The 23,354-nt window shown below is 46.4% G+C and overlaps 1 protein-coding gene across 1 annotated transcript in view; it reads left to right on the plus strand.

The window, feature by feature from the left end:
• The first annotated feature begins 3,550 nt into the window (after positions 1-3,550).
• The window catches only part of fa2h (fatty acid 2-hydroxylase), a 139,099-nt gene continuing 119,295 nt past the window's right edge, over positions 3,551-23,354 (plus strand). The window contains exon 1 of the mRNA XM_085991191.1: positions 3,551-4,035. Within this exon, the coding sequence (XP_085847317.1) occupies positions 3,625-4,035 (411 nt within the window). The 5' untranslated portion in view covers positions 3,551-3,624. The remainder of the gene's footprint in view (positions 4,036-23,354) is intronic.

The raw sequence follows: 23,354 nt of genomic DNA on the forward strand, positions 1-23,354 counted from the left end.
ACAACCTGCTGCTGGAGGACGCGCGGTTCCGTGATTCGTTTTGTCATTTCTGGGCTGACTGGAGAAGGAAGCAGGGGGGCTTCCCCTCCTTGAGGCTGTGGTGGGACGTGGGCAAGGCTCACGTGCGTCTCTTCTGTCAGGAGTACGCGAAGGGGTCGACCAAGAGGCGGGAGGCCCGGGTCGGGCGGTTGGAGAAGGAAGTGCTCGACCTGGAGTCCCGTCTCGGTCAAGTCGTTGGGGACTCAGCCCTGCGGAAGGTGTACGAAGAGAAGAAGGGCGCGCTGAAGGACCTGCAGCTCGTCGGGTCCCGAGGCGCGTACGTGAGGTCACGGATCCAGCTCCTGCGGGACCTGGACCGCGGCTCTCCCTTCTTCTACTCGCTGGAAAAAAGACGAGGGGTCCGTAAGCAGCTCTTGGGGCTGCTGGCCGACGACGGATCTCTGGTCTCGGATCCGGAGGGTATCAGCGTGGAGACCCGCGCCTACTACGGGGCTCTGTTCTCTCCGGATCCGTCCAGTGAGGATGCACGCAGAGTTTTGTGGGAGGACCTGCCGAAGGTCAGTCCGGAGGGCGCTGAAAAATTGGACGCTCCGCTAAGCCTGGCGGAGCTGACCGGCGCCCTCCGCCAGCTCTCTAGGGGAAAGTCCCCGGGGCTGGACGGGCTGACCGTGGAGTTCCACAGGACATTCTGGGACGTCTTGGGGGGCGACTACGCGCGGGTCCTGGGGGAAAGTTTGGTGACCGTGGAGATGCCCCTCTCTTGGCGCAGGGCGGTCATTGTCCTGCTGCCTAAGAAGGGCGATCTCCACCTCCTTAAGAACTGGCGCCCGGTCTCCCTCCTCAGCACGGACTATAAAATCTTTGCCAGGGCCATGTCTGCTCGCCTTGGCACCGTGCTGGCCCGCATGATCCACCCCGACCAGTCCTACACGGTCCCGGGCCGGACCATCAACGATAACATCCATCTGGTCCGGGACCTGGTCCACCACTCCCAGAGGGCTGGTCTGTCGGTCGCCTTCCTCTCCCTGGATCAGGAGAAGGCGTTCGACAGGGTGGATCACGAGTATCTCTTCGGGACTCTGCACGCATTCGGGTTCGGGACGCATTTCGTCGCCCGGATCCGACTTCTGTACGCCGCCGCGGAGTGTCTGATTAAAGTTAACGGGTCCTTGACGGCGCCCCTTCGCTTCGGGAGGGGGGTGCGTCAGGGATGCCCCATGTCCGGTCAGTTATACACCATTTGCGTGGAGCCATTCCTGTGCCTCTTGCGGAAGAGGTTGACGGGACTGGCTCTGCAAGGGCCGGGCGTGGAGGTGGTCCTCTCGGCTTACGCCGATGACGTGCTCTTCATGGTCACGGATCCCGCTGACTTGCGGAGGATGCGGGAATGCCAGCAGATTTACTCGGACGCATCCTCTGCCAAGATCAACTGGGAGAAATGTTCCGGACTCCTGGTGGGTCAGTGGCGGGTGGACTCCCTGCCGGAGGAGTTCAGGCCTTTCGCCTGGAGCACCACGCACCTCCTCTATTTGGGAGTCCACCTTAGCCCTGCCGAGGACGCCTGGCCGGCGAACTGGCAAGAGCTGGAGGCCAAAGTCACCGCTCGCCTTGGACGCTGGACAGGACTGCTCCGAATGTTGTCCTACAGGGGTCGAGCGCTGGTCATAAACCAGCTGGTGGCCGCCATGTTGTGATTGCGGTTGGTCACTTTGATCCCTCCCCCTGCGTTTGTCGCCAAGATGCAGAAGAAGCTCATCGCCTTCTTCTGGGACAAAAGGAAGCACTGGGTCTCTGCCGCGGTTCTGTGTCTCCCGCTTAGGGAGGGCGGTCTGGCGCTGGTGTGCCTTCGCACCCAGGCTGCGACTTTCCGTCTTCAGACACTGCAGAGATACCTGCACGTTGAGATTCCTCCGAGATGGTGTGCGCTGGCGACGTTTTTCTTCCGCCAGCTGCACGGCCTCAATTACGACACACAGCTCCTGTTTGTGAAAGTGGGCGGTAGGCGTGCTGACCTGCAGGAGCTGCCTGTCTTCTACCAGGAACTACTATGGGTCTGGAACTACGTCACTTCCAGGCGGAGCTCTCCCCCGTCAGGAGCGGCGGCTCTCCTTCGGGAGCCGCTGCTCAGGAATCCGCACCTCCACGAACGTGGGTTCGGGCGGCTGGCGGAGGGCGGGGCTGTGGCTGGCGGTGTGACCAGAGTCGGGGACCTGCTCGATGTCGGAGGAGCGGGCTGGATGGCGCCGGAGGAGCTGGCATGGCACCTGTCCTGGGCCAACGTCCGGCTCGCGGCCGAAGCCATCGAGTCGGTGAAAGCGGCACTGTGCCCCGACTCCACTAGGTGTATCGAGGCGGCTCAAGCACGTGGGACGATCCCGTCCGAGCTTATCCCCGTCCGGACGGAATTCCTCATCGGCGCCCGGCCCCGAAACTCCCCTCGGGAGCCGGCGCCTCACAACTTGAGCCGTCTCGAGGAAATACCCTCCGTGCCTTTTCATTCCGCGCGGAGGGGTTTCCTGTACGGGCTGCTCCTGCACACTCTCCACTTTGCCATCTTCGTCTGCCGTCTGGACACGCCTTGGCGTGGCGTCTTGCCGACTGGTGGTGGCGGAGGTCCCCAATGGAGGGCTCTCTATGCGGGAGTCCTCCCTTGTTCCATCGGGGACTTGGCCTGGAGGGTGTTGCACGGAGCGGTCCCGTGCAATAAGGTTTTAAGTAGGTTCACGAACTCCCAGGCCGCCTGCGTTTTTTGCGGCCTGGAGGAGTCCGTGTTTCACGTTTATATGGAGTGTGAGAGGTTGCAGCCCCTCTTTCACTACTTGAAGGGGCTGCTCCTCGATTTTTGGTTGCACTTCAGTCCCACGCTCTTGATCTACGGTCACCCGGTGCGGAGGGGAGCGGACAGGCTGGAGGACCTCCTTGTGGGCCTGCTCCTGGGCCTGGCTAACAGAGCAATCAATTGGTCCAGGCAGCGGGCGGTCGAGGGGGTCGTCCAGCCGGATTGCCTGCCTCTCTTCCGCGGCCATGTTCGCGCCCGGGTGGCCCTGGAGATGGAGCACGCGGTGTCCGCCGGTACGCTTGAGTATTTCCGCAACCGTTGGGCGCCACGGGGACTGGAGTGCATCATCAATTCGGAACACCAAATTTGAATTTGATTTGTTAAGATGTAGTTGAACTTTTGTTTATTTACAGTCGAATTGGGTTTTTTGGGTTCAAATAAAAAGAGGACCCTCAGTTACTAAAGACCTGTTTAAGTATTCTGTTGTCTGTGTCCAGTTATTCAGCATAACTACATTTGGAAAGCACAGACTCAACACCGGCAAAACCAAATTTTCATTGAATTTGTTAAGTTTTATTAAGTTACAGTTAATTTGGTTCAACAAAAAGTCGAAAAGAGAACACACCTTGCGGCGCTGCGATCCGATTGGCCAGCTCCTGCGCCCAGGTGGCACCAGCGGGCTGAGCAACCTTGGATGGATTTTAATAAAAGCGGCCGCTCGCGCTCTCTGGTTCTGCGCAGGTGCGCGTCTGATTGTATTAATGAATGCAGGAATTCTCATTAATAGCCACATTGTTCAGCAGAGGCGGGTCCGCGTCAGGTGTATAGTGGCGTCATGTCTCATTATGCTAATGAGGCGCTGGGCAGTGGAACCACTCGGGTTGCAAAGTAGTGGAATGCGAGCTCGGGGCAGAACAGCGCTTAATTTACAGCAAAGAGACACACGCAGCAAGAGAGAGATGGAGAAGTGCTATTTCAGTCTGGAAGAGGTGCAGAAGCACACGACAGCGGCGTCCTGTTGGATCGTCCGCGACCGGCGGGTGTACGACGTGTCCGCCTTCATCCAGCGCCACCCGGGCGGCGAGCAGATGATCGTCCAGCGGGCGGGCAGGGACGTGAGCCGGGACATGGAAGGACCGCCACACCGGCATAGCCCCAACGCGCAGCGTTGGCTGCAGCAGTACTACATCGGGGAGCTGAGGCAGGATGGTGACCAAGGAGAAGAGGAGCAGGAGCAATTCAGCCAGAAACAGCGGGTAAATCAAACAGGAAAAAAAGTTTTATTTTTAAATTCCAGCTCGACTAGGAAAGTTTCCCCCAGGTCTCGATATTGCAGCGCCCCCTCCAAGTGCCATGCTGTGCAATGTCATCTTTTCGAGAGTGAAGAGGACGAGGTGATTGCATTAAAAAAAAGCAAACTTAAACTACCAAGGAGCCCAAAAAAAACCTCCAACCTCCCCATGTGGAGCTGTAATAGGTTCAGTAACTGCAGAGAGTGGAATAGGACTTGTACAGCAATAGAACCAAAGGGGGATGGGGCACATTATGCACAAATTCGCAACGTTAAAATATTGTCTTTCTGTAAACGGCATACCCGGAAGCTCCGACTGTCCTCCTGTAGCCTTTCGAGACTACTTGTGTTTCTGTTTTTTTGTTTTTGTTTCAAAAATGCACCTGCTACAGTACTTGGAATGGGAGGATCAAGGCTACGTGTGTGGAGAAAAATGCGAACTTTTCAAAGCTCTCTCAATCTGTGCCGATAGTTTTTTAATGTAGTTTTTGAATAAATCTTTTTTCAGAGCGAAAGTAAACCAAAAAAAGCTTACGCATGTGATACCGTGGAAAGGGGAAATGAGTTTAAAGAAATACAAAGTCGGATAGTATTACATGACCAGTACTAGGAGGAGATGTGTACCCGGGGAGAGTGGATTTGTGTATTGATTTCTGTCGTGGAGAAACAGGTGCAGCAGTAAGTCCTCTTTGAAAAGGGCGTTAACCGGCAGGTTAACAACCAAACCGGTTTAGCAAGTACAATGGGGCCCACAGTTTGCATTTATTTTTCATTTACCATTTCTTCCCCCCCCCCCCCCCCCCCCTTGTAGAAGTTTGTGTGGGAGAGAAGACATCAAGAATGTACTTTTTAAAAGTGCGGTTTCAGAATAAATCGACCATAATGAAATTCCATAACACACACACACACACACACACACACACAGCGTTATTTGATTACAGAATACTGTTAGGAATTGGCCGCGTACTCCACGGATTGCAGGGTCACAGACCGACCTCATAATTTGATTACATCCATTCTAGTTCTGTGTGTAAAACCGTGTTCGTGCATTACAACTGGGAATATACTAGCATGTTCTTAACTCGTGGGGTGGAAGCGAAATTGATTGGCAGTTCGTCCATTGATTCTTTTCTCTTTCTACCCCCCCCCCCCCCCCCGCGCACGTTTAGGAATTGAGAACAAAGTGACTTCTTTGTGGAGTGGTTGTAACACTGACATTGTGCACAATTTTATATTTTTTATAACTTCCATATATGTAGATGCAGGAATACTAATGTGCATTAAACAGGGATAATCAGATTCACAGTAGGATCATAGAATCATACATTGTGCCTGTGCAGGCTCTTTGGAAGAGCTATCCAAATAGTACCACTCCCCTGCTCTTTCTCCATAGCTCTTTTTATAAAAAAAAAAAAATTGCCCTCAAGTATTTATCCAATTCCCTTTTGAAAATTACTATTGAATCTGCTTTCACACCCCCTTTCAGGCAGTGCATTTCAGATCAGCATAACCTGGCCTGTTCTTTATAAATCTGTTTCCTCATGGTTGTTTTGCCAGTCACCTTAAATTTGTCCTGTTCTTCTTAGGCGGAACCGAGGATGACTTGCTTCCACGTTTAAAAATGAGCTCGCAGGTGACTGATTAGTCCAATGCGGGACCTACAGTCTCTGTCACAGGTGGGGCGGACAGTGGTTGAACGGGTGGGTGGGGTGCTTGGTTTGGCTTGCGCTTGGCTTCCGCTTGCTCCCGGCGAAGAGACTCGGTGTTCGGCGCCTTCCCGGATGCTTCTCCACTTTGTGCGGTCTTGGGCCAGGGATTCCCAGGTGTCGGTGGGGATGTTACACTTTTTCAAGGGTGTCCTTGAAGCGTTTCCTCTGCCCACCTGGGGCTCTCTTGCCGTGCCGGAGCTCCAAGTAGAGCGCTTGTTTTGGGAGTCTCGTATCGGGCATGCGGACAATGTGACCCATCCATCGGAGCTGATTGAGCGTGGTCAGAGCTTCGATGCTGGGGATGTTGGCCTGAGGAAGAACACTGACGTTGGTGCGCCTATCCTGCCAATGGATTTGCAGGATCTTGCGGAGGCAGCGTTGCTGGTACCTCTCCAGTGCTTTGAGGTGCCTGCTGTACATGGTCCATGTCCCTGAGGTATACAGCAGGGCAGGTATCACTGCTGCCCTGTAGACCATGAGCTTAGTGCCGGGTTTGAGGTCCTGGTCTTCAAACACTCTCTTCCTCAGGCGACCGAAGGCTGCACTGGCACACTGAAGGCGGTGTTGGACTTCGTCTGCCTGGAACTGCCTGCCACTGGAAACCGTTTGTCCTTATTTACTCTATCTAAACCATTCATGATTTTGAACACCTCAATGAAATCTTTTAACCTTCTCTGCTCTAAGGAGAACAAACCTAACTTCTCCAGTCTCTCCACATAACTGAAGCCCCTCATCCCTGGTACCATTCTCGTAAATCTCTTCTGCGCCCTCTAAGGCCTTGGCATCCTTCCTAAAGTGCGGTGCCCAGAATTGAACACAAGACTCCAGCTGAGGCCTAACCAGTGTTTTATAAAGGTTTAGCATAACTTCCTTGCTTTTGTACCCAATGGCTCTATTAGTAAAGCCAAGGGTCCCAAATATTTTTTTAACAACCTTCCCAACTTGTCCTGCTACAATCAAAGATTTGTGTACATACAGCCCAGGTCACTGTTCCTGCACCCCCTTTAAGATTGTATTCTTTTGTTTATATTGCCTCTCCTCATTCTTCCTACTAAAATATGTCACTTCACACTTCTCTGTTAAATTTAATCTGTGTGTTTGCCCATTTCACCTGTCTGTCTATTTCCCCCTGAAGTCTGTTGCTATCCTCTTCCTTTTTTACTAAATTTCAAAGTTTGCAGATCAGAAATTATCCCCTGTATACCCAAGTACAAGTCATTGATGTATATCAAAAAGACCACTGGTCCTAATAACCCCTGGTAATATCTAGGACAGACCTGCAAAACCTGTTCCTAGGCAATGGGCCTTGCCATAAAGTGTACACTTTACTAAAGGGAGTGGTAGCCAAAATATGCATATACTTCTCTTGTGTTTTATTTTGTAATTGCTAATTTATTTCTAAGAGGCAAGTATGTAAACTTAAAAAAAAAAATAAAAAAAAATAGGAAAAGGGATCAAGCAAGGTTACCATGCAAAAACTCATGGGAGCACTGCTGAGGGGGTGGTGGCGAGACAGCAGGGACTTGTACACAGGGACAAGTTGTTGCTTTGGGTAATGGAGGTTGTGGTTGGAGGCAAGACTGCGTTTGTGAACGATTGTTCTCCATTAGAATTTTTTTTGTGGAAGGTCTCAGTCAGAGGGTGGTCAAAAACAATAGATTTGGCAAGGAGTGTTGAATTGGGCACTTTATAGATGGCCCCCCTATTTAAACATAGACTAAGACATCAGATCATGCCCTCGCTGTTAATGGCCGTGCTGTGTAAACACTAACTGGTATTCCATATAAAAGTTCTCGCTTTACTTTTAGCATTGAATCCTTGTTGGTGACCATTGTTTTCAGATGTTTCTGGGATATTTAACAGGATATTTGGTCATCTGGAAATGGCAAAGGATTATGTTCACTTTTTTCTGTTTCTTCCCCTTTTTTTATTCTGATTTGATGGCTTATTTAAATTTACCGTTATTTTCCCCTCCCTCTTTTGGTTGCCTCATCTTAGCTAGCCACTGGCAGACAGGTAACTTGCTGTCACCTCCTTGCACTCTTGAGCTGATGACTAGGGATGGATTAGGGGCCTAGGATGACATTTTATCTCTTTGCAAAGATCTATCATCAGGTTTGTTTGCTGTTTTGTCTGTCTCTGTCTCCACCTCTTTTCCCCCCCCCCCCCCCCCCTCCTCCCACACAAAGGTGGCTTATCTGTGTTTGTGAATGTGGTCTGTAGGAATGTGCAGCCCTTGAAAGTAGCCAAAACTCTGTGGCATAGTTCACGATAGCACACTTGAGTTCATAATTTATATCTGGAATTACTTGTAGTCCCAAGGAGATTATTGACCAATTCTTCCTGGGCTTTTCTTCACCGTTCACCAGGACAGAGGCCTTGAGACTTGCTGTGGTACGAACATTATAAATCAGCCTTCCCTTTTATTTCACAGACTTTCAGTGTCCAGCTTGTCATTCTCTAGCAATTGTGTGATTCTTGCCTTGTCATTTGCAAGTGGCAGCACAGATATGTTTTGTTATAAATATTCTCAACGTTGAGTTAAGATGAGTTGTGCTATTTCACTCCAGAAATAAAATGCAAGTCCTCTCTGCATAAATATTTTTACATGATGCCATAATTTGATGTTAAATCCTTGGTTGGGAGTGACCTAGCTGGTGTCTATTCTGGGCTTTTAAACCCTTCCAGTTATCAGCCCCTTGAGAGTATATTCTGTGTAACAGTGAGGATGCTACAATGGTTTAGGATGAAATCACAATGCGTCTTTCTGCAGTTGTTTGGTGAGCTGTATAGTTCACACAAATGTAAATTATTTGAACGCTCTAGTGAATCTCGCCTGTTATCTCTGTAGGATACTGTATATCATGTGGGCAGCACTAGCAAGGCTGTAATTATTGCTCAACACCAGGTGCCCCAAAGGCGTTGCGAATCAACCATGTAGGCCAGCCTGGTAGAAGTAGCAGATTCTGATCCCTGAATCACTTGGGATTTTGCAACAATTTGGCAGCTTTTATTATCATTGTCTGGTGCTAGCCCATAAATTACTAAATTTTTAAGTTTAATTTCACAATTTGTCAGTTTGTCACCGTGAGATTTGAAGTCAAGACCTCTGGGTTGGTAGTCCAGTGCCATAACCGTGCCTGCTTTTGCTATGTAAACTTATTTTAAGGGGTATAGAGTGGGGTTGAGAGTTGCCATCATGGCAGTTGGATCTCAGAATTGAGACTGAAGGTTGTGGGTCAAGCCCCACTCCAGAGATTTGAGTACATAATCCAGGCTGCAGTGGAGTGCTGCACTGTCTTTCGGTTGAGACACTAAACAGGCCCTGCCTGCCCCCTCAGGTGGACGTAAACAATCCCTTGATGCTTCTCAATGAATAGCAGGGGAATTCTTCCAATGTTCTGCATTAAATTCATCCCTCAATAACACTAAAACAGATTACCTGTTCAGTTATCTCGTTACAATAGTGACTACACTTCAAAAGTACTTCTTTAGCTGTGAAACACTTTGGGATATTCGAAGATTGTGATAGGTGCTATATAAATGCAAGCTTGACCTTAAAAAAAAAAAAAAAAAAAAAAATAATAAGCAATGTTTTGGGATTGGTTAAATTTGTGTGGTTATTAATAAATTAGAATGGTTAAATCTTTTTTTTTGATTGAAATACGAGCCATGATGTAGATCAGTGCTGCCCAATATGTTAGCCATTATTTACGTGGCTAATTGGGAATCCAGGTGTGGCTAATTGCATTTCTGATTAGTAAATAAAAGTAGTAATAGACACCATCACTGGGCATGTGATCTCCATATTCATTCGCACACATGCATTTTTAACCTTTTTGTGCATTTGCTGGTAAAATGGTACATAATATGAAAAGTAGTGTGTGCAGATATATTGATTATTGAGTGCTTAGCTTCCTTGGTGACTGGTGGTAAATGTTTAAGTAAATATGCACACATGAAGTATATTTACCTGTATTGTGTAAGTAAGAGGTTTCTACTAAAAGTTGTGCATGTGGCTAAAACTGTGTTGCCATAGCTACACCTGTGGCTAATCGGCAACTTGTATTAGACAACGCTGATGTAGATGAGACTTGATGAACATTTTCTTTATATTGTAATAGAAAGGATTGCAGTGGATAAGGTCAGTTTAGTTTATTTGCCACAATGCTGGAGAAACTTGACTCAACCAAGTGGCAAAAGATTCTTTCATGAAATGTGTGTTTTCTCTCCCCCCTGCTCCTCCCCGAACTCTGTATTCACTTACCTTATTTGCTATGTTACTCATCCCAAAGCTACGTATCATTTGGACTCATAATGAATTCACTTTGAGGTTAGCAGTTCCTAGTTTGCATAGGGTAAATTGCTCTAAAGATCACGCATTTCTACAATTGATTTCTCAGATACAGTTGTGAATGGACTGTCACTCGGGGGTACCTTCTGTGACCTAACTGTACGTGCTTCAGATCCAGTGCACATTTTTCTACACAGTACATATTGCTGTTCTCTTGTGTTCATTTTAGGGCGTGGGACTGAGATCAGGCATTGGTTTTCAGAGGCTCGGTGGATTTGCATGTGCTTATCCGAGTTCAACGTTCTGGAAAACTAAGGGTGCTTTTACCCTATTGGAACTGCTGAAGTGAGGATCCCCCCTCCACCAGCTACTCTCCATAATCCCAGGATCTAGGAAGTACAGTATGAAAAGGCAGCCTGTTTCAGTAAATTAAATGTGAACAGCTGGTTCTAGCTGCTTGCTCACTGGGTACTAACAGCAGAGGTTTACAGAAGCAGGCTCCTTTCTGAATTTAAAAGCAAGAGTGCAGTGCCATGAGGTTGCTCCCTTTAAAACAGGGTGTGATATTTAATTGTATTGTAAAAGTGCCTTTAATGGCCTGAACTGCAAGTTGCCCCAGTCTTTCTGCATGTTTGTGTCGCCGGTTCCCAAAGCATGGCAAGTGAGCAGTTGGCTGCAAACTGAATATAAACCGTCGGCACACCGAGGCTGGCAGCCGTCTTTAGCATTTAAAGTTTTATATTTGCTTCGCAAGTCGACTGAAAGGACCACACTGTGGGAGTAGTCAGCAAATACTTATTTTTACTCCTGAATCCCCCACTGCCCAGCTGGCTCTTTCCTCCCTTCCTCTAGCTGTCGTGTGTGGCTGTCATTTTCCACCCTCTCCCACTCCCCTCCCCCTCTGATTTGGTTGTGGTGTAGGGATTGGCTGAAGTGAAGTGAGTCTTTGAGGGGGTGGAAGCTGCAGAAGTGCATTATCTGCCAAAGCTGAATGCTTATGGCAATTTTGTATCTTGCCAATGTTGAGTTATGGTCCAGAAGGATACTTCAAGCCAAGACTCTAATATTGCCGTTGTTACGTTACATGTACTGCATTGGCTTACAGTTTTCATTCAAATGTAAGACTTACATTAATCTGTTAAACTCCTCAATTTTGCTGTTTCTAGTAGTCTGAGATAATCTGGAGGGTGCACTTGTACTGTGATCCGATGGCAGATTGCTGTCAATGGTGCAGAGACCTATTTTGAAACTTTTACAAAGTGTTCATGATTCACTATGAGCTTCCAGTAGAAAACAATTGATTGGATGGCCTGTTCCTTCAATGATGTAAAATTTTACTGTCAGTCGGAGGCAGATGAGCATCAGCGACTTGCATTTATACAGCGCCTTTTAATATAGGAGCCATGGCACTTCAGAGATGGACATTTGCAAAACACAAGCTGAACGAGGGAAGGAGAGATTTGGAGTGACAAAGTTTGGTCAAATGAGTGTTTTAGAAAGGTGGGAAAAATTTAGGCAGGCAATTCCAGTGTAGGAACAGCTTAAGGGAGGGCTGCACAAACATAGGAATTGCTAGATGAAAAAGACCAAGACCCATCTAGTTTGCCTTCTACCATTCTGGTAGCCGTATGATAAAACAATAATGGAATAATAGCAATCAATCTGAGTCAAGGAAAACCCTCTGTGGTGGAGAACTTTGGGAACCATAGGTCCAAAGTAACCATTTCCTCCCAAATATGCTACACTTGCCATATGTTATGTCTCAAATTATTCATGAGGGCATAAGTCAGTGTTTGGGGCAGGAGTGAAGGTGGGTGTCCAACTTTGGTGGACAAAGGCCGTGGAAGAATTTGAAGATGAGCCTGAGGATTTTAAATTTTACATTGTGGAGGGCGGTGGGTGGTCATACAGCATGTCATCGTCAACAGTCTGCTTTGGCCTGAGGCGGTTGCTGGGAAAAGGGATGGTATCATTGACAAGGGAATGGAGTTTGCAGCTGTGGCTGAAGACGGGGGCCTTTGATATTTCCAATGTTGACCTGAAGGAAGTCAAGACTATCAAAGACTGGATGTTGGGCAGGGAGGTAGACAGCAGAGGTGGTCGAGAGATGGTAGAGAGGTAGTTGTGTGTCAGCTGTGTGCACATGGGCTAAGTCTGTGCAGGCATAGAGCTCTGCTTTGGAAGTGACTGGAATAATTCTGTACAGTGCTGGTGTCTGTACTGACAGTATAGTTGACAAATATGGGTGATATGGTACCAGTTAGGCTGCCTAACTCTAGCACAGATTTAGGCTAGCGAGGGGGAATATTAAACTGGACCTCAATCCTGATCACTCTAGTGACCCTTTCTGGAAAATCCATAAGTACGCCTGTTGATTTCAAAAGATGTTAAGTCTGGAGGGCTGTTGGTGCTTGTGGACCTGAGTCATTATGTTTAGTGATTGGGTGGGCAAGGAAAATCTAAAGCTTTGAGTTGCAGTAGATTAGACTTCTGTTAATTAGAAGTCATTGGAATTCTAACTGTTTTTATATTACAGAACTGCTTAAAGTTAGGAGGGGGTTCTATAATGGCTTTGTTCCTGATGCTGTAGCATCTGCCATTTTAATGCAAGAGAATGGATTGCACAATCCTGGCAGGAACAGATGGGCAACAATTTGCGACTTTTATTTTTCTGGCTATCGGGATTTCTCTTTCTCCCTGCCCCCCTCCTCCTCTCTCTTTCTCCCTGCCGCCGCCCCCCCCCCCCCCCCCCCCAACAAACCCCTCAGTAGCTGGGAAAGGTATGTACAAGCCCATGGCTTATATATCGCTGCATTGCCCTGTACATGTGTGATGGCTATGGTTGCCAACCCTCCATGAACTAAAGATTAATCTCTTGGACACTGCTGCATGCAACCCAGGAGAAAAGTCACAGGAGTAATAAAACCCTTTTTTTCATTTTCTTTGAACACTTTTTTTTTTGTTTGTTTCGAGGTGGGGATTAAAGGCTGTTTCACTGGGTGGGGCGGTTGGTGTTGGTAGCGATGAAATCTCCAGGAATATGTCCAACCAGAGCTGGCAATCCTGGTTGTTGAACTCAAAACATTTTCAGCCAGAAAAAATGGGAGGCAGCATTTCCTCTGAATTGTTATCTCTTTAGGTAAGTCTCTCTGCCTCTGGAGGAAGTGGTGCTGCCTCATGTATCTTGCAGCTGACGTCAGCTACACTGGGTAAATGTACTATACATTAGCTTTATACCCATTGAGCAAGCATGGGCAAGATGCAGCTGTGTAGGCACTTGGGTTGGTTCATATCCTGTTCTAGAGGAGTGTTGTTCGAGCAGGGAGTTATCTTGCGAAGACAAAATGATAGTTATCCTTTAGGTGTCTAGGCTTTGCGCTGATTGGGGAACAAATTGCGATCCAACCTGGTGGGAGGAGGATTTATTGTCTAAGGAATGTGTTTAATCCTAATGTCTTGAATGTAGAATTATCCAGTAACTTTTTTAATGGGAGTGTAACTAGGCAGTGCTATTTGCATTTTACACCAATTCTGTTGATCTAGAAACTGTTGTGTGCTGAAGATGCAGATGTACAACTGAACAGATTATTGTGAAATTCAGATCTTATTGGTCACTGAATTTGTGTGTTCATACAGCAGGTTTAAAGTTTTAAAAACTTAATTGTTTGCCAGGAACCGCATAGTGAGTAAGTTAAGAATCTAAACTGATTTAGTAGTTAAAAAAATATATATATATATCCACAGTTGACAATATCTTAAATGATACTGTTGGTTTATTAAGAACATAAAGCGTGGAATGTGAGAGGCCTTTCCTCTCCAAGTCTTTATATCTTAATAAATGGTGTCCTATTGTGGACTTTACCCCATCTGTTTAATCTCCTAAGGGAAAATTCTGTGCACAATACTCCCTAATCCCCAAAGGTGGTTATGCAACATTCCGGAATATTCATCCATCCTTGCATCTCTACTGACAACCCTGACGTAATGTTCTCACGACAACATCGTCTCCATACCATGGCAGTGCAGCAGCCTTCGTGCTCAGTTTGATTGATCCAGTTTATACCGTTCCCTGTAATATCCCACTCCTATTTCCATTTCCTGTTTTGAAGGGCCTTTTCTTTTGTGACATTTTTCCCCTTCCATTTCTCAAACTGTTAACTCCTTTGGTGGGTTATGTGGTATTCAGCACCCTGTGGGGCCTTGATCAATGGCCACTTGGACATGTGTGAGCCTTGATATTTGATGTCTGCAAGGTACAGAACTTGATTGCAGGCACATCACAGCCAAGCCTGGTCATCAACTTGCATTTCTATCATGCTCCTCTGTTACAGAAAGATGTTTTGTGTTTTACACCAGTCAACCAGTTCTCTACATTTTCACACCTCTAGTTAACCATGAAATGGCAGCCAAGGGAGGACAATGAAGTCCAGTGAGAGGCACTGATGCAAGTGGCAGTTGGAGAGAATTACTTTAGTTTTGCATACATTAAACTGGAGGAAATTTTGCCTCATCCAGATTGTTAAAGTTAAACGGGTAGTTATTACCTGATGTGTGTGTGCATGTGGTGCTCACCACTGCCTCTGCTGAGATAAGTAACTCTGCACCAACTGCAGATCAAACCTGAAATTTTCCTGGTTTGCTTGGCTCACCTACTCACTGCAAAAACTGAGACATGGGAGAAAGCTGCACTTGTTGAAGCAGCAGTTCACTTAGCCTCAACTCTCGCCTCTAAGTCAGAAGATTTTGGGTTCAAAGCCCACTCCAGGTGACTTGAGCACATAATCCAGGCTGACCCTTCAGTGCAGTATTGAGGGAGCGCTGCACGTCTTTTGGATGACAAGTTAAACCCAACCCCGTATGCTCTCGGGTGGATGAAAGAGATCCTTTGGCACTATTTGAAGAGCAGGGTAGTACTCAAGTCCTGGCCAATATTTATCCATCAACCAACTAAAACAGATTATATGGTCATTTATCTTAATGCTACTTGTGGGACTTTGCTGTGTGCAAATTGGCTGCTGTTTACCTATATTACAACAGTGACCACGCTTAAACTGTGTAGCAGTTTGGGTCATCTGGAGATCATGAGAGAAAGATGCTCTTTTCCATGGTTAGTTTGTGCTGGGAGTCAGTTCCACATGTCTACTTGTTGTGGGAGGGGGAAGAGGAATAGAACACATTTCTCCTTGTGTTCAGATTCACTTGAGGCTTATTTACAACATTACAATAGTGACTACACGTCACCAAAGTACTTCATTGGCTGCAAAGTACTTTGGGGCATCCGATGGTCGTGAAAGGTGCTATATAAATGCAAGACCTTTTTTATTAATTTCAAAACCTGTACCCTTCAGTTCTGTGCTCACAGCATAAAGCATGACCTGTTGACATCTGCAACTATACCTCCAACTTGTTGGAATGCTTTAGCAGTATCCTGGGGCCATTTTAACTGCCCACCGTCTTGGTCAGAGCATTGCCATATTTGCCAGTGCAGGTAGTCTAAAAAAAACTGAAGGCGATTCATTCACCGGATTAATGAGGTTTGGTTGAATAAATTTCAGGAAGCCTAGAGGTCACCAGACTTGCAGTACTTCCTGAGATACTCTGCAGAAATCTAAAGCCAAGCTTTTTTTAAATATTAAAAAAAAAGTAAATAGCACTACAGGGTTCGGAATTGTTTTCTAGAAAGCTCACTGATCTGTTTTAATTAGTGAGCACTGTTGTCACTCGGCTATTATCAATATGCTGTAGAAAAATTGTATTGAAGCCAGTTTGTCAATATTGTGCCAATATGCTTTTAATTCACTCCAAGCTGCTCCATCAGTTGCCACCACCAGTGACGGACCCCTTAACCACCATTGCTTGACCCAACAAATTGCAATGGTCTCTGCAGACAACACAAGTTTGGAAGGGCAAAATCTTGCATTATCCTACTTTGTTTCACAGTTCAAATGTACATAGTGCAGTGAACTTTTTTTTGACACACTACAGTATTACACTTCACTGAAATTCCAATGGCAACAATATACATTGTACTTTGCCTTTCAATGTAGTTGAACAATATTGGTACTGGTCATGTAATGTAATGTTGTTTGGATACAGTATTTACTGATGCTTTGCATTTGCTGTCTGTTCCCAATGCTGGAGTTCCATCTCTTGTCACAGTAGTGACCTTTTATTTCTCTCTCCTGTTGGGGTCTGCTTCACAATTACAGACTTAACAAAGCAGATGCTTAAGTTGTTTACAGCTCCCTTGTAAATCAGGAACCCCATATATTAAAATACCCTTTAGCACAAAGATGGTGTTCTAAAAGAATCTATTGTATTTGACTTTTTAAAAACTGTTTCTGCATTCATTCTGTTGCTGTTTTGACATCCCTAATTTTTCCCCCTTCCAAAGAATTGGCCTTGTTTTCGTATCGCCATCTGACAATGCTCCAGTTGTTTTCCTTCCCTTTCACTGCTGTACTGTGTGTGCACTGCTTAGCACAACACCATCTTTGAGTAGCTGTTTAAATTTGAAATGGAAAATGTATTGGTTCTAAAACCACAGTATTTGCTCTGTTCTATTCAGAATCAATTGTCCAATTTTTTTGTTAAGTCAGGTTTAAAGGTTTTCATTATTGCATGTGCAACACTTCTCCGATTGACCCCTCACGAATACTTGGTGTTCAAAATGTTGTTTCAGAATTAATGGAATGTCACCATTAAATGCAGACCGACCTTAATGCACCCTAGGGTACATATTTTCTTCTTTCAAAGTTAAAACAGAAGCTCCTTTCCTAAAGTGTCAGTGTAAACAAGTACAGTTTAGTAAACAACTTCAACTTTACCCAAGTATATGTACATCTGTCTTTTTAAGGTAGAAGCACAATGCCTCTTACCCTCTCTAGATCTTTTCATTGCTAACTGCTGCCGTGACATCAGCCATCTCCATTTCTCTGCTCCCCTCACTCACTCCAACCTACCTCCCTCTGAACTTGCAGCACTCCATTCTCTTAGATCCAACCCTGACATTGTCATTAAACCTGCTGACAAGGGTGGTGCTGTTGTTTGGCGAACTGACCTCTACCTAGCGGAAGCTGAACGCCAACTCTCCGACACTACCTCCACCTGGACCATGACCCCACTGCCGAACATCAAACCACCGTTTCCAAGACTGTCACTGACCTCATCTCCTCGAGATCTCCACCGCCCCCCCCCCCCCCGCGGCCACCAACCTCATAGTTCCCCAACCCCGCACAGCCCGCGTCTACCTCCTTCCCAAGATCCACAAACAGGACTGCCCTGGTAGAACCATCATTTCAGCCTGTTCTTGCCCCACGGAACCTCTTCCCATCTCGACTCTCTTTTCTCCTTGTCCAGTCTCTTCGCACCTACACCCGCGACTCTTCGGATGCCCTCCGCTACTTTAACAGTTTCCTGCTCCCGCTCTGAACTAGAAAATTTCATTCACTTTGCCTCCAATTTCCACCCTTCCCTTACCTTCACATGGTCCATCTCTGACTCTTCCCTTCCCATCCTCGACTTCTCCGTCTCCATCCCTGGGGATAGGTTATTGACCAATATTCACTACAAGCCCACTGACTCCCACAGCTACCTGGACTACACTTCCTCCCACCCCGCCTCCTGTAAGGACTCTATTCCATTCTCCCAGTTTCTCCGTCTCCACCGCATCTGCTCTGACGATGCCACCTTCCACACCAGTGCTTCTGACATGTCTTCCTTTTTCCTCAACCGAGGATTCCCCTCTACCGTGGTTGACACGGCCTTCGACCGTGTCCGTTCTATCTCCCGCACTTCTGCCTTCACCCCTGCCCCTCCCTCCCGGAACCACGATCGGGTTCCCCTTGTCCTCACCTTTCACCCCACCAGCCTCCACATTAACGGATCATCCTCTGCCATTTCTGCTACCTCCAAAGTGATCCCACCACCAAATGCATCTTCCCCTCCACTTTCAGCATTCCGTAGGGACCGCTCCCCCCGAGACACCCTAGTCGTCTACTCTATCACCCCCAGCACCCCTTCCACTTTGCCTGGCACCTTCCTGTGCAAGCACAGGAGATGTAACACCTATACCCCCCCCCCCCCTTCCCACTGTCCAGGGCCCCAAACACCCCTTCCGGGTGAAACAGTGATTTACTTGTACTTGCAATCTAGTATACTGTATTTGCTGCTCCTGATGCGGTCTCCTCTACATTGGGGAGACCAAACGCAGATTGGGTGACCGCTTTGCGGAACACCTCCGTTCAGTCCGTAAGGGTGAGCCCGAGCTTCCGGTCGCCTGTCATTTTAATTCACTGCTCCATTCCCACTTGGACCTCACCGTCCTTGGCCTCGTGCATTGTTCCACGGAAGCTCAACGTAAACTCGAGGAACAGCACCTCATCTTCCGATTAGGCACTTTACAGCCTTCTGGACTCAATCGAGTTCAACAATTTCAGATCATAACCTCCGCTCCTATTACATTTTTACTTTTTTTTGGGCCACCCCTTTGTTTTGGTTTTTCCCTCTTCCCCCTTTTTCTCTCTCCCACATGGCAGCTGTCTCTCATTCTGCCAGAACATTTCACACCTAATCTGAGCCGTCTTTTGTCTCCACTAGTCCTATCACCATCTCGTCTCGTTTTGAATACCTCTTAATGTCTCTTCACTTTTGTTCTCTCCCAGCCCTGCCTTTCGATCTATTTCATTTCCTTTCCAGCTTTGAAAAAGGGTTAGACCCGAAACGTCGACTCTATTTTCTCTCCACGGATGTTGCCTGGCCTGCTGAGTTTTTCCAGCATCTTCTGTTATCCCAGCCACCTGTATATTGTTTTACCAACTTCAATCTCACTGCACAAGCTATTAAATTGAGGGAATATCCCTCATGTAAGAACATAAGCATGCTCTGCCATTCAAGATGATCATGGCTGATCTTCCTCATCTCCACTTTCCTGCACTATCCCCATATCCCTTGATTCTCTTAATATTCAAAAATCTATTGATCTCTGTCTTGAATATATTCCACAACTGAGCCTTCACAGCCCTCGGGTAGAGAATTCCAAAGATTCACACCCTCTGAGTGAAGAAATTTCTCCTCATCTCAGTCCTAAATGGCCGACCCCTTATTCTGAGACTGTGACCCCTGGTTCTAGAATCCCCAGCCAGGGGAAAATATCCTCCCTGCATCTACCCTGTCGAGCCCTGGAAGAATTTTGTATGTTTCAATGAGATCTTCTAAACTCTAGAGAATATAGGCCTAGTCTGCTCAATCTCTCGTAGGACAATTTCTCCCCCCGCCCCCCCCCCCCCCCCCCCCCCCCCCAATCCCAGGAACCAGTCTGGTGAACCTTTGTTGCACTCCCTCCATGGCAAGTATATCCTTCCTTTAGGTAAGGAGACCAAAACTGTGCACAACACTCCAGGTGTGATCTCACCAGGACCCTATATAATTGCAGTAAGATGTCTTTACCCTTATACTCAAATCCTCTTTTAATAAAGGCCAGCATACCATTTGCCTGAAATTCTATGTCCAAATACTGCATCGATGGGATGGGAGTACTTTATACTGGAGTATTCGGCGTCTAAAAAGACAGCAAATCTGTGGACACCTTTGGGTGCTAAATGGCTGCTTCTGGCCACTTTTATGCCAAAGCTGCTGATTCATCCATGGTATTGGCATTTGTGAAGAATTTTGCTTCAGTGGTATTGGTGTGATTTATTCTTGCCTATCAAAGGATACAGTCAGTCCCTTTACATTAGTTCTTCATTTAAGCTGCTTCCTCCTCGGCACTGAATTTATGATTTTTTTTGAACGGTTGGGGAATTGATGCCACAACCCATATGGCCCCACATCCTTCCACCTGCTCACCTCATCTGGAAGAACAGGATTCTTGTTTGTTACATGTGTTGCCTAGGAAAGAGCATCAGCCTGCAGGTGGTGAGGAACATGCTAACTGCCTACAACCAAAGTGATGAGCCTTGTTGAGCAGAGAGTACTCCTCTTGAATGTTTCTGCAGCCAAGACCCACTTGTCAGTTGGCACTGCTAACAGTGGGACGAGCTATTGGCTGTCTTTTTCAGCCAGAATATTTGAGTTCTAGAAGTTCATTTTAAATGTTCTGAGGTTTACCTTGCTGTAGTTCAGAGTAAAAGAGTTCATTAACCTTAAAGTTCAGTCTTTTTATAAAGTTTTTTTTCTCTTGCCTTTATCAGACTTGACTATTTCAATGTTCTCTTAGCCGGCCTCCCAGCTTCCACCCTCCATTAACTTGAGTTCATTTAAAACTCTGCTGCGTGTTCAACCACCAGCCCTATCCTCGCTGACCTACATTAGCTCACTGTCCATCAATGCCTCGATTTTAAAATTCTCATCTGCATCTTCAAATCCCTCTGTCGCTTCGCTCCTCTCAATCTTTGTAACTTCTTCCAACCCTCTGCACTCCTCCAATTCTGACTTCTTACGCATCCCTGATTTTCATTGCTCCACAATTGGTGGCCGTGCCTTCATTTGCCTAGGCCCTAAGCTCCTGAATTCCCTCCCTAAACCTTTCCATTTCTCTCTATCTCTTTGTCCCCTCCTTTTAAGGTGCTCCTTAAAACCGACATGCAACCAAGCATTTGGTCGCTTGTCCTAATATGTGGTTTGGTAACTTTTTTGATCATATGCCTGTGAAGCCCCTTGGAATTTTTTATTTGCACTTATGTAGCGCCTTTAACGTAAGTTTTTACTGCAGTGAAGAGCACACCCACTAGCAGAATGTTGCTTCAGACTTCCTGAATGGCTTCTTATCACATGCATGTCTTCTGTAAACTAATACTTACATAGAAGATAGGAGCAGGAGTAGGCCCCTCGAGCCTGCTCCGCCATTCAATGCGATCATGGCTGATCATCCAAATTCAGTACCCGGTCCCTGCTTTCTCCCCATACCCCTTGATCCCTTTAGCCTTTACTTGAATTCATTTATAAATTTGAGTTTTGTCAATGTCCAAATCTCCCCAGATGTATGAAGAGTCACATTCTCAAGTAACTTCATAGCTAATTTCCTCATTGTAACATTTTATAGCTAGCTGAATTACAAAGTATGAAAGTATTCATGTACTCTAGAAATAGAGTTGCCAACTTTGGACATATATTCTTGGAGGTTTATTCACATGACCTGCCTCCAACCTCCTTGCCCTCACAATCCCACCATTAGTCGCCCACCACCTCTGCAAGCCAATTTGAAGACTAACACTCTTCATTACCTGATTGGATTATTCTTGACTGTCAGCACCCTTAATTCCCCACCTCCAAATATTTCTGTAACTAATGAGTGTTCAAAGTAAATGGGGGTGGGGGGGGGCAGAAACACCCCATGATATTTCTCCTCATCCATGCCTTTGTTACCTCTAGACTTGACTATTTAACACATTCCTGGCTGGCCTCCCATGTTCTACCCTATGTAAACTTGAGGTCATCCAAAACTCAGCTGCCCATGCCCTAACTCTCACCAAGTCCAGTTCACCCATCACCCCCTGTGCTCGCTGACATACATTGGCTCCCGGTTAAGCAACGCCTCATTTTTAAAATTCTCACCCTTGTTTTCAAATCCCTCTGTGGTCTTGCCCCTCCCTATCTCTAATCTCTTCAGCCCCACAACCCCCTGAGATATCTGCGCTCCTCTAATTCTGGCCTCTTGAGCAGCCCTGATTATAATTGCTCAATAATCACTCGACCATTGGTGGCCGTGCCTTCTGTTGCCTAGCCCCATAGCTCTGGAATTCCCTCCCTAAACCCCTCCACCTCTACCTCTTTTTCCTCCTTTTAAGACGATCCTTAAAACCTATCTTTTTGGTCATCTGCCCTAATATCTCAAGTTGCTCGGTGTCAAATTTTGTTTTATAACACTCCTGTGAGGTGCCTTGGGATGTTTATTATGTTAAAGGTGCTTTATAAATACAAGCTGCTGCTGCTGCTCCTCCCCCACAACTGTCCTGGAGATTAATCTAAGTCCTGGAGTCTCCAGGAGGGTTGGTAACCCTATCTTGAAATGGGTCTAACAGACTTGGTAAATAAAAACAGAAAATGCTGGAAACACTCAGCAGGTCAGGTCGCAACTGTGGATAGAGAAATAGTTAATGTTTCAGGTCATTGACTGTTCTGATGAAAGGCCATGAAGTGTTAACCTGTTTTTTTTCCTCTCTCATAGATGCTGCCTGACCTGCCAAGTGTTTCCAGCATTTTCTGTTTATTTTTCAGATTTCCAGCACCCGCTATATTTTTGCTTTTGTGTTAGACTTGAAAATAAGTTTCCCAAGTGTTTTTGTATGCCCACATGCTGTACATTGACTGTACTCGGTGTTCGAGGAAAATCGATTCTACACTTAGTGCGCTATATAAACATGGAAGTTAATCATTGTCCTCACTCAAAGCCTGCTGCTACATTCTGCATTTTTGTTTCTCATTTTTATTGGCCCTTAAAAATTGTACTTTTTGTAACTAGAAATAATTCTTCTAGCAAATCTTCTGCATGTCGTTTAGTTATTGTAATTAGTATTCTAAATCACCTATTTCTTTCTCAAAGGGGAATTGACTATAGGAAGATCTTTCATCTTGGCTATGATTAAGCATATTTCAAAATTGACTCGCTTCGTGTCCGTGCTGTTAATTGACTTGGTTTACTGATGTCCAATCTAGGCTTACCTGTGCACCTGCTTGCTTCTCTGCTTGAAACTAGTTTTTTTTTTTGGGGGGGTGGGTAGGAGGAGGTTTCAAAAATATGTACAGGAAACTCTTTTTATTATCCGGCACCAACGGGACCGGCGTGGTGCCGGTTTATCAAAAAGTCCGGATTACAGAGAGGTATAGTTTTAAAAGGTACGAGAGCTCCATACACAGCAACAAATCCAGGCTTCCCTGTTGCTTAGCAACATGTGCAGGAACTCCGGCCCCAGACCAAGCGTCCCTGTTGCTTAGCAACAAGTGCACGAACCCCAGTTACACAGCCACAGATCCAGGAACTGCCACTAATATGAAGTAAAACTTACCTGAACCTACTCCTGAATTTTGCTGGTTGAGATTTCTGGTTATTTAGGTGCCAGTTAAGAGTCTCCTGTAGTTGGGTTCTCCTGATGGCTCAATTGGTAAGTTCACTGCTTGGTGTTGAATTCAGCTATATGTCCCAGCTGTGTGCTGCATTCTCTAATTTCAAGTTCAGGGCACTTCAGTTTGCCTCCTTCCCTTGACCTGGGAAGGTGAGGGCCAAATCAGCCAAGGTTTCTGCTCCTGATTTGCAATTAGTGACTCTTACTGCAAAGTGCATGT

The sequence above is a fragment of the Somniosus microcephalus genome, chromosome 6 (genome assembly GCF_052327205.1).
Source record: "Somniosus microcephalus isolate GS21.2 chromosome 6, FLI_Smic_1.0, whole genome shotgun sequence".
Classification (NCBI taxonomy): domain Eukaryota; kingdom Metazoa; phylum Chordata; class Chondrichthyes; order Squaliformes; family Somniosidae; genus Somniosus; species Somniosus microcephalus.